This window comes from Catharus ustulatus, chromosome 22 (assembly GCF_009819885.2).
Source record: "Catharus ustulatus isolate bCatUst1 chromosome 22, bCatUst1.pri.v2, whole genome shotgun sequence".
Lineage (NCBI taxonomy): Eukaryota > Metazoa > Chordata > Aves > Passeriformes > Turdidae > Catharus > Catharus ustulatus.
In genome coordinates, this window is record NC_046242.1 from 3,285,543 (window position 1) to 3,301,118 (window position 15,576).

The following is a 15,576-nucleotide window of genomic DNA, read 5'->3' on the forward strand; positions in this document are numbered from 1 at the left end:
ATACAATCTGCCTGCAGTGAAATCACATCAGGTACAAGTTGAAGAAGTCAAGTTTCAGGTGCCTGAATTTTCCATGCAGGCAAGAGCATCTGAAGTACCAAGTAAGGACAGTAAGAAGCTTTGTCTTCCCAGTGCAGTTTTTGAGGAAAAGCACAGGAAAAAACTTGTTAAAAACAAGGTAGTTTTAAATAGACACTTAACAAGGAGTGATTAGAACTCCTGAAGTGGCCTCTGCAGAAAAGTTTGGTACTACCTTGAACATTTCCCATGTCTCCCCTGTTACAAGGCCAAATCTCCCTTCTGCCATGCCAAAAATAGGTCATGACCTTCATTTCTAAACCTTGGGAGGATCTACCACTAAAAAAGAAAACAGCTGGAACTGCAATTGGAGTCTAGCATTTAAGAGTTTTGAAATGGGTTAAAGGCTACTTCAAGTTTCAAAAGTTAGATTTATGCCTAATTAAAATAGTTTAGTACTAGAAACATCAGCTAGACAGATTTGTCCTGCAAATTTAACCAAAAAGGTCTTTATGATTCAACCTTTTTTTATCCTGAGAATGCAGCACAGCACGAAGCTCATCATTCTTGACTTGCTGTCTGATTTGCATCAACTGAACACACTCCACATCCAGTACTTGAACTGGAGAGGTATTTCTGAGGAGGGAAACAACCCACCAGGGCAGATTTCCCCTTGCAATGAGGTGCACTGTAAGCTTTCTTTTTGTCCCTGGTAGTTGTTTTATCAGGACCTGAGATTGCTAATATTGATCAGCCATCTCTCAGGAGCTCACATCAGCCAGGAGAGGAAGACCTGAGGCTTTGCTTGATGAGTTCCACAAGAATCTTTATTTCATGGGAAGGGTGTCAAGCAGCATCTCTCAGAGATGAAGGAGAGACAGTCATATTTATAGGTTTAGAGGGGATTGAAACTACAGCCAATAAAAGTTTATACAAAGAACAGCATCCCATCTAAGTGAGAAGTTCTAAAGATGAACTGACCAATTACACAAACTCATTTTTAACCAATTATCTTTCAATGTGTTAGAGAGTGACCAAATTCTTAAGGAGTTTGGCTCAGCCTTGGTATCTAGGAACCCTTATGTATTACAGCAAGTTCCAGGGGAAGATGGCTTTGGAGGAATTGGATCCCCACAGTGACTGTACCTATTTTGATGCGGATGCCGCTGACGCTGGATTTCCTGCGGCTGGCGTAGGACAGCAGGATGTTCTGGGGCTTCAGGTCCCTGTGGATGATGCCTTTGCTGTGCAGGATGCGCATGGCTGCTGCAATCTGCTGCAGGAACACTCGGATGGTGTCCTCACTCAGAGTCCCCTTAGCTGCCAGGGACACACACAGCAGCAGGGGGGAGAAGAAATATCAAGAGCTTTAGGTAAAAGCAATGAACTTCACAGTGGTCAGCTGAAAATAGAGTGAATTACACTCAGAATGATCCAGGCTCCACTGCTTTTCTACAAATGTAAATATTCTCATCACCATAGTTTTAGAGCAGCTACAGAACTCTGAATCATTTGTTTTTCCAATATTTTATTCAACTTGGTAGAATTGTAATTGTAAAACTTCTCCATCGCCATTAAATCCCAAACTGACTAAAAAGGCAAAGGAGACAAGAAAATAAAACTTCACATTAAGTGGATCCAAAAATCATGTTAAAAGCTGAAGCCATAAAATTTGTTCTTTAAACAAATGGTAATGGGAATGCTGAGAACCACTCTGCTCAGAAATTTCATCCACGATAAAACTTATTTTGAAAGGAAAAAACATCAGATGTACTTTTGAAAGTCTTTTCTGAAGGTATTATCTCATTCTGCAGCCCAAAAAAGCACTAAACACAGGAGCAGGATTTCACTGAGTCTTTCCAAAGGTTTTAATGGCAAGTGAATTAGGCTTTTAATACACACAGTTACCATAACAATAGCAGTGCACAAAAAAGATTCTTTCAACAGGCTGAGACACAAGGGCAAGTAGAATATTTTCATCATGAAAAATATGAAGATTAACATCTCTGCTCCAAATTGTAGCTGGAATAAAAATCCATTTGTCATGATTTATAAATTCTGTCCTCACTTTGGGCAGAGCCATGGAAAATCTCTCCTAAGCCAGCACTGCCTCCTTCTCCAGAGCATTATTTTATAAGTAAATCAATGTTCTTAAGTTCACATCTCAGAAAATAAAACCAGGTGGAACTGAAACACTGGGAACAGCCCCCAAAATGCAGTTTTAGAAATAGAAACCCACACATTTTTTCAGCATGCTACTTATGGTTAACTACAGCTTCTCCCTCACTGTCAAATAAGGGAATGTTACATTCAGCTGTGGCAAAAAAAAATTTAAAAAAATCAACCAAAAAATGCATTTCTTGTCTGTGTATAATCACATTCACCCTCATTCACCCATATTTAAAGCACAAGCAAAAAAAAAAATCTCAGAGAAACACCAACGGATGTCAGAAATACAGAATATAAACATGTAAAGCAAAATAATAAGGAAATATAATAACCAATTACCTTGTAAGTAATCTGCCAAGTCCCCACCATTGCAGTACTGTTAAAAACAAAGGGTTTTATTCAAAATACAAGCACTGAAACATCTGCTACATCATTCCTACTTTGTAATTTCTTAATGAAAATTAGATCCCTTCCAGCTGTTTGCCTTAACATCGTTCTGTTAATTATTTGTAATTAATAACTTGAGGTGTCACACTTCATCAATACTTGCAGTATCATAACATGAAACTGAATAATTTATGAAACAAACAGTGCTGATAAATTTAGTGGGGCATACGGAATTTAGAATTTACTTTTCAAAGTAAAACTGGATTTCTCCACATCCCCACTGGAGCTCCGGAGGGAAACTGCACCTTGTACAGGAGCACTGCTCCAACTGAGCCACATCTGTCACTGCAGGAGGATGCAGCCACCATGGGATGGGACTGCTGCCAACACCCTGCCTGACGGGTGTCAGGTTGTACTCTGACTGTGTCAGGGTTTGGGGTTTGTTCTTTGTAGTGCTGTATTTCTATTTTAATTTCCCTAGAAAAGAACTGTTATTCCTAATTCCCATATTTTTGCCTGAAAGCTCCTTGATTTCAAAATTATAATAATTTGGAGGGAGGGGGTTTACATTCTCCATTTCAAAGAGAAGCTCCTGCCTTTCTCAGCAGACACCTGTCCTCCAAACTAAAACAGCAACTTTTCATTCTTTGTCCATATATATAAGCCACACCTGATTATAAGCCGCACTTTGGGTTCAGACCAAAATTTTAGTCAAAATGGTGCAGCTTATAATGGTGAAATTACTGTAGTTTGCAGCTGTGCAAAGGAATAATTTTGTCTAAAAATCTTTAAAATCAACCAGAAACATACATGTTAACACATACCTCCATGACCAAGAAGACAGAATTGGGCATTTCCTAAAAGAGGAGAAGAAAACTGATTTAAGGATGTGAGAAGACAAAATCTGTACCTGCATTAACCAAGTGTAACATGGGATTTTTCAATCACTGAGACACCTCAATGTAAAGTCACTCTTTCAGAGCATACAAAAGATCATTTCAGAGCATAGATTCTCTACTGTGAGATATTTTACATTTTCAAAAATATTTTCAACTGCAAAACCATAAAACCACCAGGCAGTACTTCAATAAGGTGTCTCCCTGAGCAGCAGCACATCCCTGCCATGCTCCTCATGGCAGAGCTGGGAGCTGTGTCCACCCTCCTCAGATTTTCCACAGCACTGACCTCCCATGACCTACCTGCAACCTGAATTCCCTCTCTTGCTATTTCCTGAAAGACAGATTGCCTAACTTCAACTGCAAATTATCTACACACTCCACAAATCCAGTTACAAGAATAAATCTGTGCTTAAACCTGACTGTAACAAAAACATGCATCCTTTTTCCAAATATTTATTTTGTTTGAGGGAAGAAAGGCCTGACCTGTCTGTGCTAATTATCAACATTGTTTTCCAGAGTCTCTTGCATGAAACAGTTCTGTTGGGTCTACAAAGTTAAAGATTCTGAGAGTTTTTATAAAGTAAAAGTATTTTTTCTCCATCTGAACTGATTAAGAATTGAAAGAACACAAAGAGAACTGGAAGGAAACTAAGGGAAGTGTACAGTAAACAGGATGATGCTTTTAGTTACACAGTGTGTTACCTCCCTTTTCCTTTAAAAATAAACTTAAACAAGGGTTGACAGATTGAGGGAAAATATGTTTTTCAAGGCAGTTAAAGGAAAAAAGTGAGATGGCACCAGACAAGGCCAGGCACATGCCCCAGTGGGAAGTGGGACTGCAGACAGTCTGACTAAATTCTGCTAAACAGTGTGACAAGAAAGTCAAAAGGGACATTGCAGAGCAAAATGAATGCTGTGAACTCAGCCACCTTTCTCTGTGCTTGCACTGGAACTGCAGATTTCAATTTGACCACTCTGGCAAGAATTACCACCAGGGTGCCATTGTCAAAGGTTCACTAACAGCTTATGTTAGAAAGCTTGAAAAACAGAAATACAAGCAAAAATGGGCCCATGGGCCCAGGCTAGAGAAAGCAACAACCCTGAACACCACACAGGTCAGGGATGGCACAACCCATCACAGACAGCTACAGATAATGGTAATAATTCCAGTTCAGGATGAGCTGGCTGGTTGAAGGTTAATTCTAGACTGTATTAGCCTATTTCACTTTTGGGAAGCATTTAGTCACTCATGTCTGTGTTACAGAAATGCATTTAAGGTTCTTTCCAGCCCAAAACATCAAGCACATTTTGCAGATTTGTTTACATTTGGAAATTAGCTTCAAAGAAAGCAAGTTTCTAGGAGCATGAGTCAAATCTGTTGGGAATGGCAGGCAAACTCCAACCAATACAGAATATTAAAGCAGCAGCAGATCACATTTCAGGAAGTCCCAATTGTTCAATGTTCCTGCAATAGCTGTGGCCAACATGAACCATAATTTACATTCCTCTAAACACCTCAAAACCTCAGTGCATACAGCAAAGCAAAAAAAAAACCCAGCAGTATTTGCTTTGCAAATTACTGAAAATATGTAATTGATCCTTTCTGCATTGTTCCTTTGCAGCAACACCTTCCAAGACAGAAGCTTTTAGGAATCCCAAAGATGCCAAACAGCAGCTCTGAGATCTCAATTTATCAAATTAAAAATTCTGCCAGCTGAGGACCACAGCACTTAAAGGACAACTGTGAGGTGGAAAAGAACAACCCAGCTAAGAAGCACTGAAAGTTCATCCTCCAGTGACAAGAAAACAGCTCAGCTCCTGGATTTCCACCCCAGCACTGCAATCCATGAATCACAAAGATGTTCCACAGCATCAGAGCCTCCACTGCACAAAACCAGCAGCGTGTAATGCTCAGCTCATGACAGACATTTATTCATCACACAGCTAAGAGGATGTGTTTGCTGCATTCCCTTGGAAACAAAGTCCTCTCAAATGAACTGCTCTCTTCAGAAACACAGAGCTGATGATTTGCTCTGTTGTGCCAGCCCTCACCTGCTTAGAAAGTCATTTCTGCAATTACTCATCTTTTCTTTTTTTAATTGCTATCCATTCTTGATGAAAAATAAGAAATGAAATCACCAGGTAAAGTCAGAGTAAGAAGCAGAGCATGTTTCCTTGATGTAGCTTAGAAAATCCTTTTTTAATAAATCAGATTAGACATTCCACAAAGACATTTTCCCAGACTCAAAAGTCCTCTCCAATTCACAGTGAGGAAGTAATAGTTTGCACAGAACTGATACCAACCTCCCCAGCCACAACTTGTCCCAACTTGAACTCATAACCAAACACTTTTCACCATCCCACCAACACAAGCTTTAGTTCAAAACAGCTGAACTTGCTCAGCCCTTCAGAGCTGCTCAAATTTTGCCTTACAGTTCTTGGCCAGCCTGCCTGGGAATGTGATCTCCATTTTGGGAATACATTCAGAAAAGACAAGTCAGTTCTGGACAAACATTTTGCCCTTCTAAATTATTTTTCTGAACAATCCCTATCAACATTTCCCAGACTTGTGAGTTCTGTTGACCTGCTAAGCAGAGCAAAGTGCTCAAAATGGAAAGATTAGAAAACCAGCATGTTTCAGATCTAACATTCAGGAATAAAGCTGATCTAGCAAGTTATTTTAAACTGCCTCTTGGAACAGATAACAAAGCTTTCAACAATTTGCATTGATGTACAGATCACAAAATTAGTGCAGCTGGAGTTGTTCTGACCCACACTTTTACCTAGATAAATAAGCAAAACAAATATCTGCTGTGTTGCAACAATTACCAGTTTCACCCAGGAATCTTTGTTTTGCTGCTGAAAGTTTTCTTGACAAAAATCTGCTTTTGCTCATTTTTTATTCTGAATCTAAGTTTTACTTGCAAGCAAAGATTAATAGTAAACCAACTTAGAATTCTGAAAGGTAAAGAGACAATCCTAAGAGAAAGAGGTTAAGAGGTAATATATTTGCTAAAACTTGCTATGTTTTACTCCAAGGCTTCCACCAGTTGCCTTGAGGGATGAAAAGTTCCAACTTGAATCCCAGTCTCAGCACAGTAGTGCCACTTAAAAAGTCATTAATTGAAAAAGAAGTCAAAACATCCCTGGTTTCTCCCAAGAGCTGTTGCTGGATCTCTGGAGTACTGGCAGGAACATTCCCTAGATTTCATTTTGGTTCAAAAGTCCTCCTTCAGAACTGAAGATCTGCAAGGAGCTTAGTGAGCTCCCAAAGCAGAAACTGTGGCAAATAGTTCTTCTCTTTTTGCTTCCAGTCTGTAGATTTTATTTCACTGCAGTTCATGATGGGAGTCCCCAAAGCAGGAGAGTTAACCTGACAGATTGTGCACTGCTGTTATCTGATTAATTTTCTGCTATGTTCATTTGTGCTATAATGGATATAATTTTCTGGCCAGCAACACACACTTTTTTTTGGCTTTAAATACATTTGGCAAAAATTCTAATGATACAGTGAAAAAGGACAGGTCCAGATCTTTTAAAGGCTGTTTATTACAGACATTCTTGGTTTACTTTGTGAGTGCAAAACAGCAGCAACTTCTGTGTTCAGCTTCTATCACCCCAAGGACTGAACATTTTGTTAATTCTGACAAAATGTTAAATCTCAGACTAAATGTCACTTGACATGTGCCTGTAGGATTCAAACAGGGTGCATGCTGCCAATTATTCACATAAAAGAGCAATCAGCCATGGAGAAATGAACCACAAGAACTGGATCAGCCATTTGCTGTTATGTGCAATGCTGTATTTAACCAATATAGGGGAGGAGGGCAAAGGGGCAGCTCTGCTGCCCAGCACCAAGGAAAGGCACAGCTGCTCTCAGCACAAAGGTTCAGTACATTTTGTGTACTAAAAATCCAGGTGAAACAGTTCTGAAATTCGAATTAACAGCATCCAGGCACAGTAGGTAAGCAAAAGAATGTCTAGCAAGTCTGAAATTCAAATTACAGCATCCTGGCACAGCAGGTAAGCTAAGGCCTGAGTAGTAACTCCAACTCTTTGGCTCTGTGGGCCACAACAAATTCTAATCCTGGCTGTCCCCAGCCTCCAACATCTTCATGGCATCATTCCTGCACTGTCATAACCAACCTTTCAGCTGGCATCAGCTGCCAGGTAGTGTTTCAAAACTTTTACAGTTGCTACAGGGCAGGATTTTCCTTTTTATCTGAACAGCATGTTCTCTTATGATGATTTCCACACAGACACAGAGGATGGATATAAACACAAAGGCCTTAAGCAAGGAGCTGAGGGGACAAAAATAAAGATATTGAGACATGCCCTGTTCTGCTGGGAGTGACATCAGGAGCACACACAGGATGCCTGGAGCAAATATCTCAAGAAACACATGCAATAGTACCAGACCAACTGGAGTCCTTGGCTAAAGCAGAGGGATTTAATTCCTGCTAGAACAACAGTTCTTCCCCTCAACACTCCTGGTAAGAACTCCTGGGCTCTGTGTACAAGCAAAGCTGAGCTGTGTGTCCCAGAAGGATCCCTGGCTCCCTTCCCATTGGCTTTCTCTGCTTCCAAGGACAGCAGAAGCAGCTGCAGGTTTTTTGTCTGCTCTGTACCAACAAGCTAAGACAAGAAACAATTTTTATCCAGATACTGTTTCTCCAATAACACTCTAGAAATTAGTTCTCCCTAAACTACTGTTCAAATAGCAAACTTCAGACTCCATACAGTGAGGACATTAATTCACTCTCCTAAAATGTTATCTCCAAGATACATTACAGGCTTTCATTCTGAGGGCTAACATTCTAGAGAGGTTTTGAATTAAATTATTTGCTAAAACAGGCACTGTCTGGCACTGTGCAAGAGATTAGTTCTGCTCAGCACACGCTTGGGATCATGAACTGCACAAAACTGTAAATTCATGCCCTATATATAGAACATTCCAAATAACTTTCTGATACTTTCATACTTCAGTGGAATACTTTATCCAAGGATCTCAGTGTATTTTATGCTGGTAAGTTAGAGGCTATTTCAGACTCCTTTTGCTTTTGAGTAACAATGGCTCCAACTCCCCAATTAACAGGATCCAAGATTGATTTTCTTTTGCAGGATGAATGATATCCCACAGCACCACCACAGGAAAAGAACTGCATCCTTAAAACATTTCAGAGATTTGGGAGCTTTTTTATTCTTGAATGACAGACAATCAAACACTTGCCCAAGAAGATAAGTGAAGAATGTCTCTCTTGCTATCCATCTATTGCATTTCACCAAAGAATTAATTTCACTTTTAGAGGTGAGCTATCTTCCAGAGCCCTACTGCTGAAAAACACTTGTCCCTCATAGATGGAGGGGTTTTATTTAAATACCTCTACAAGTTCCTTCAGCTTTAGCACCATGGCCTCCACACCCAGGCCTGTGGGGTGGCACCAAGAGCAGTGGAGTGCTCTGCTTACATAAAATGCTTATCTGCAGCTCAAACCTGCCAGAGCTGCACGTCCACCACACGGAAATCAAGGGCAATTACCCTGCTGGCTGCAGAACAAAACATTTTTATGGCACCATTAACACACACACACCAGTTCACTGGGGTGTGGCTCCAGATGAATGGGCACTTCTAGTAATTGAACTGCAGACACACTAATAACATATCAAAATGGTGCTCACAGGAGATGAGGGATCAGCAGTGGAGAAGGTCTGAAAATGTTCATGCACAATCAGCAGAGTGGCCCACGAGCTCTTCTTGGATTTAATTAAAACCTTCATGGTGCATCTATCCTGATTATGCTGACTTGTGAGTGGTCATGCAACAGGAACACAACCATCAATGAAGAGACAGGAAGGAGAAGGAATCTAGCTACTTTCTGAGAATCCACCCAAATGAAGCTTTTTGCAATATATAAAATAATAACTGTACATTCATTCCAAAAGATACATTCCAAATTGCTATGCAGGGATACAGCTTTAATCTCAAAGCACTGCCATTAATTTAATATTAGGAGATGTGAAAATATTTATCCTTCATCACAATCAATTTACACATTTTTTTCATTTAGTTTTGCCACTTTCATTGCAAATCTTTTCTGTCTGAAAACTCAGAGCAACAATCAGCTCTTGGCTTATTCAGCTACATGATCTGTCAAAGTGCATCTGAAACAGGAGTATTTTCTTATTTCAATCTGTCTAAGGTTAAGAAAAGCTTCAGCCCAACAGAACTACAAAAATAAAACAGACTCCCATTCACACTGAGAACTTCCTACTGTGACACAGACTCCACTGGCTCCAGCACTGAGGAAAAAAAAAATAGCTTCTGTAAACTTAGAAATAGCTTGAAATCCTAAAGTCTTATCTGCTGGACTGTATCACTGTGTTCACAATACCCTGGCAAACAAAAAGGGCAGCACATGCTAGAACATGAAACGCTAAAGAAAATTAGTAGGTGTAACAGCCTACTAGACATGTGAATGCCTTGCATAGTGTTCATTCTTGCTGGGTTATAAATTAATGTAATCACAGAAGCTAATGATGTCTGCCACTTCACAAACACAGCAGAAAGGGAAAAGCTTATTTGTGCAAGTGCCACACTCTTTACACCACATTTTGCAGAGCAATTCCTTCTGTAGAAGCAGCATCCTGCTGCCAAGCTTTGTGTTTGCTGTGAATGGATTTGGAATATATCAAGGTACAGGACACAGGTTTGCCCTGCTCTTTGCTTTAACTGCTCATTTTATTTAAACACAACAGCTGGTGACAAGCAGCAACATCCCCTTCTCAAATGCAGCAGCACTGATCATTCAAGAAGTCCTGCCACCCTCTCCTGGGGCAGAACAGAAAAGCCTAAAAAGTTATGTTTATAAAAACCCTTTAGGTAAAGAAACCACAGACAATTGTAGGAGTCTGGAGTCTCCTTGTGCATAAATCAAAAGAACAAGAGTCCCTCCAGAGCTCAGATGTTAAATCATCAGAACACCTAACTAGTCCAGGCTGAGCTGCAGAGCTGACTAAGGAACCTTCTCATACAAACAACTGCAAATAATAAATGTGAAATTCAGCTGCTTACTCACACACCAACACCCTCAGTCAACAATTCCAGTTGTTTTTGAGATGTCTGGACCTACAAAGTTTAGGATGCTGAGATTATTTCCACTTAACAACACTCAGGAAAACCTGGTCTTGTCAAGAAGCACAATAGACAACACTTTCCCTCTCAGAGCAGATAACATCATTCCAAAGAAGAATTTTGAAGTCAAGCTCCAGGAAAAACAGAATCTATAGATTGAACCTAGAAGTTTTGATGCTACAGGAACATCACAGCTTTGTACCAGAAGCACTCGAGTTCTACAGCCCTAGAAAACCTGAGCCCACCTAATTCATGTCCCATGGACACAGATTTCTACAACAAAAGATCCACATCCACACAAACTAAAAGCTTTTAGCATGTGAATGTGTAAAGACAGGAAACACTGAATGTCACAACCTCTTTTTTGTGTTGCTTTGACTATGCAATGGCCCAAAGGTGCTCCTCAGTAAATTTTTTTCATCGGTGTTAAGTCTGTATTTAAAATCAGAACAGAGCCCAGGAGATAAATGTATAGTTCTTATTCAAGCATAACAAATGGCTGCATGAGCCACCTCCTGTCTTATTTAGCTCTGCTCAACACTGGCAGGCCTTAGGACACAAAAATGTACTTCCTAAGCAGAACACACTCCCCTGGACAGGCTGCAGAGTAACTCCTCCACCTTAGCAGGCAGGACCCTGGCAATAAAGAGAGGGAGACAATCTGAATAAATTGAATTGAAAAGATCCAAGTGTCTGCTTGGCTTTTTTCACTGTATCCTGTCCTTCTGAACACACAGGCACCAGATACACGTGATTGTGGTTTTCTGCTTCCTTCAGTTCCTCCTCACTGAGACACAGGGCTCACACCACATTTCTCTGTCACACGGATCCCCAAGATGCTGCTCTTGCTGACACTTGGTTTTGCCAAATTCCAAACTGATGACAGCAGCAAAATAGATTCACTATTCAGAAATTCAGAATAAATCCATTCAAAATCTTCTACTTGGCATACATTATATATAGTCACTGTATTTTCATAAATTAATTTTAATGAAAATAAATATATTTTACCTGGACATCATAAAGAGCTACAATGTTCTCGTGCTGAAGTTCCTGCAAAACAAAATTTATTAATTTAATAATTAGTATTACTAGTATTAATATTATTAATTGAATTTGCTGATGCTCATTTGGTAATACTCAAAGAGAATCTTTTTAAGATGATCAGATGGAATTCAGAAGAAATCCCAGCTGTTTAGACAATATTTACAGGATAAGGAAGTTAGGCAATATTTTTGAGAGGTCATTAAAACATTTGGTTCCAGAACTTAATGTCAATGATTTGTTACAGAAAGTACCAGAGCACAAGATCCTCTAATGAGCACTGAAAGCTAACAAGATCTAATTTTCTACTCTTACACAATTTCTTGCTTAGTGAAGACCAACTAGACCATGTTCAAATCAACTTTACTTTCATAATACAAAGAAATTTAAGCCAAATAACATTAAATAAAACTCATGGAACACCTCATGAATTATTTGTAGCTGCTCAAAAAACTTTTGTTTTGTTGCAGCACACTAGTACACCCAACACTAATTCTGGTATATAATAAATAAATAAGATTATAATATGTATATAACAGTATATGAAGTAGTGATGTATCTCAAGAAGTTCAGAAACATGGGAAGAAAGCAGCACTCAGCATTCCTGCAAAGCTATGTGAAATGTGAAATTCAGAGAGCAGGGAATGCTAAATGACCACCCCAAAAGATGCTTCTATAAAATAACACTGAAAAACTGAAAGGTGCTCCATTCCATCTGCCTGTTAGAGCCACACTCCAGTCCTGTTTTAAGGCACTTATCACAAGTCAGAAGTGGGCAGTTGCTTCAGGAATTAAAGTCAGCTCAGTGATTTCAGCTTTCAAGGCAGCTTTGAGCAAAAAAAGATGAAGGAAGATCAAAGACTGATGCTTCACCCTCAGCTAGGAGCTGCTGGGAAAAGGTTCCAATGGGCCATCCTGAAGGACAAACTCTTCCACGAGTGCAGGAAGCAAAGCAGAGATGAGTTCCACAACAATTTGCTACTTTTAGCTGCAGAAGCATGCTCAGAACCTGTTCTGAGACATTTCCACAACTGAAGATGTATTTTTTTTTCTCTTTTTCTTAGTATTTTTATTTTTGGATCCCTAACAAAGAAACAGCACAAGAGCAATTACTGTGATAACACCCATGACCTGGAATGAACTAGGTCAGAAGTCTCTTTTCCTTTTCAAGCAAAGCAGCTTTAAAAATCACTGCAAATTAACATACCTTTAAGATTTTTATTTCTTTTCCAAGTAGGATTTGTGACTTGGACAAGTTCTTTTTGTTAATACTCTTTATGGCTACTTCCCAATCAGTTTTCTGGAAGTGAACAAAAAAAAATATTATCAGTTTACTTTTTAAAAAAACTTTATTTTCTAAAAACCATCTATGAAAACACTGAGAAAAAGTTGCAAGATCACCCCTTTTCTACCCACCAGTTATTACTTCACCACGTGACACCACCAAGAACTATTTCATTCCACAATAGCTTAGACAGCTATTAAAATCCAACTTCAGCTACACTGCATTACAATGGATTCAAAAGTATAAAAAAAATAAAAAGCAATCATATCCCATTTATTTTTTGGTGGCAGTGCTATGTTTCTGCTTTTTTAGACCTCTCACAATGATCAAGTTTTACTTTTACTGTCCTTTAAGGACTTCTCATTTTCAGCTTTTTTTATATTCTGCAGACTAAAACTGCACAAAACTCATTCTGTTTCATATATCGTCTATTTATATTTTATCCAAAAATAAACTACTATTTATTTGGGAGGTGGGAGCACCTCCATTAGCCTTTAAAGTTTCCGTTTCCCTTTTCCCCTTTTGTTTTTAACCCCAAAATCACTGCACCGTGCCTCTCCAAGCCCTGAGCGCTGCCTTAATCCTCCAAAACGCTAAATCTGAAGGGCTGTTTTCTGGAAAGCAAAGCTCTTTAGGCACCAGAATAAACTCACAGCATCAAGAAACCATAACGTAACTATGAATATCCGGGGCGATGAGCAAGGCACGCCAGGAAACCAGACACCTCTGAATTTAAGAAATCTTCAGCCAATCCCAAAGGAGGCAATTTTCCATTAGATCCCTCGTTATCCAGTGAGATAAACATGACCCTCCCGACAAACAAAGGGCTCAGCCTCCCCTACAGCTGCAAGTCTCCCCTCGCCGCTATGGCAGGAGCTGCGAACAGCGGGGAGGAGCGGGGGGACCGCGGGCAGGCCGGTGGGGTTGAGGGAAAGGAAAAAATAAAATGTTTATGGATGCTGGGGCCGGATCCCAGCTCAGGGCCGCGGGCCTCAGCCCAGCCCGCACCTCCCTTCAGCTCTTTTTTCTCCCCGAACACCCAAACCACGTCAAAACTCCCCAAAGGACACAAACCCCACCGCCACCACCGCAGCTGTCACCCACCCGAGGGGCTCCTCCGGCCCCGGGTTGTGTAACCAGCCCCGCTCCGGCTGCGCTCTTTACCTTGCGGTGGCGACCTTTGAAGACCACAGCAAAGGCTCCGTGTCCTATCAGGTCCTTCTTGCTGTACTCAAAGTCCCCCACCACCTCCATCATCCCTCAGCGGGGCATGAAGCCCCCGGGAAGGACGGAGGGAAAACAAAGGGGTTCTTCCTCCAGCTACAGCCGCCTCACGGCAGCCGGCGGCGGGGAGGGAGCCTGCCCCGGTCCTGGCTGCCCCCGGCGCCGGGGGCAGCTCCTCTCATACCGCCGCAGACGCCCGGGCCGGCGGGGCTGCTGCAGGGCGTCACCGAGGCGAGGGGCTCCGTCGGGCATGGGGAGGGGAAAGGGGGCGAATCTCAGGGGCTGGGTGTGAGGGGACAGCGCGGCATCGGCGCCGGGACGAGAGGCCTTCTCAGCGGGGAAGGGGGCTCCGTGCCCTGCCGCTGCCCGGCCCCATGGCCCCGCCACAGCGGGGGCTGCCGGCGCCGCGGCCCCGCTCAGGGACCGAACCCCAGAGCATCCAGCGACGCACGGGGAGGCGCGGCCCACGGCTCCGAGGGTGGCTGTCGCTGTCGCCGCCGCAGCCCTTGCGAGAGGGAAGGAAGCAGTGAGGGTGCGGACGGGGGGTCTCTCAGGCCGCCAGCGCCTCCCGGGGCTCCTGCCGTTCCACCACTTCCTCCACAGAGATCCGCACTCAGCCAGCGCCGGCTACGAGTGCCCAGCCCTCCGCACCGCCCCGCGGCTCTTATAGGCCGCAGTGCGCAGGTCTGGATGCTCGGGTGCTTCCGCCGGCGGCCAAAGAGTGCCTCACCCCGGGTAACCCGGCGGTGCCTCCGCCGCCCGCGCCTCAGAGCGGGGCCGGAGCGGGGCCATTGCCCTGAGCCCTCCCGGGACCCCCCCCGAGCCCTGCCCGGCCCCGCACCCGTCCCGGCAGGGCTCCGGGACCCCGCTTGAATCGTCCCCTCAGGGAGCTCGGTGCCCCTGGGCCCACCCTTGCCCTCACGCTGGAGCCGGGGCAGAGAGGCCAAACTCAGCCCGGCCATCACTTCAGCGCTTCCCTCGGCCGCCTCAGGCGCACCCACCACTGAGGACAACGCTGAGGGGCCGCCAGGGGAAGAGGGAGGACTGGAGTCGCACAGGACAAGAGCTTGGGACAGTCAGCAGCCAGAGTGGGAAGGCAGGTATGGGATCATCCCAGGTTTCCAAGGCAGTGGCATTGCTTACAAAGCACCTCCAGGTCACACACTGTCAGCCCTGTCACACACTGTCAGCCCTATCCCCTGCTCCAGGTCACACTCTCAGCCTGCTCACACTATCCCCTGCTCCAGTGGTGAGCAATTCACTCCCTCAAACCTGACACAAGGAATTTCAATGAATGGAGAGGCAGTGGAGGCACAGGCATACAAAGCACTGTGAGCCAAAGACACCTCAGTTGTTGGCTCCCTTTCTGAGGAGAACAACGCCTGTAATTTACAGCCCCTGCCTCCCAGCACTTTTAG

General features: G+C 42.7%; 1 protein-coding gene across 1 annotated transcript in view; it reads right to left on the bottom strand.

The window, feature by feature from the left end:
• Positions 1-14,801, bottom strand: part of ULK2 (unc-51 like autophagy activating kinase 2) — a 36,649-nt gene extending 21,848 nt beyond the window's left edge. The window contains exons 1-6 of the mRNA XM_033078177.1: positions 14,099-14,801; positions 12,857-12,949; positions 11,617-11,658; positions 3,399-3,431; positions 2,527-2,563; positions 1,165-1,338 (exon numbers count right to left, since the gene is read on the bottom strand). Coding sequence (XP_032934068.1) covers positions 1,165-1,338; positions 2,527-2,563; positions 3,399-3,431; positions 11,617-11,658; positions 12,857-12,949; positions 14,099-14,191 — 472 coding nt within the window. The 5' untranslated portion in view covers positions 14,192-14,801. The remainder of the gene's footprint in view (positions 1-1,164; positions 1,339-2,526; positions 2,564-3,398; positions 3,432-11,616; positions 11,659-12,856; positions 12,950-14,098) is intronic.
• Positions 14,802-15,576: the final 775 nt, after the last annotated feature.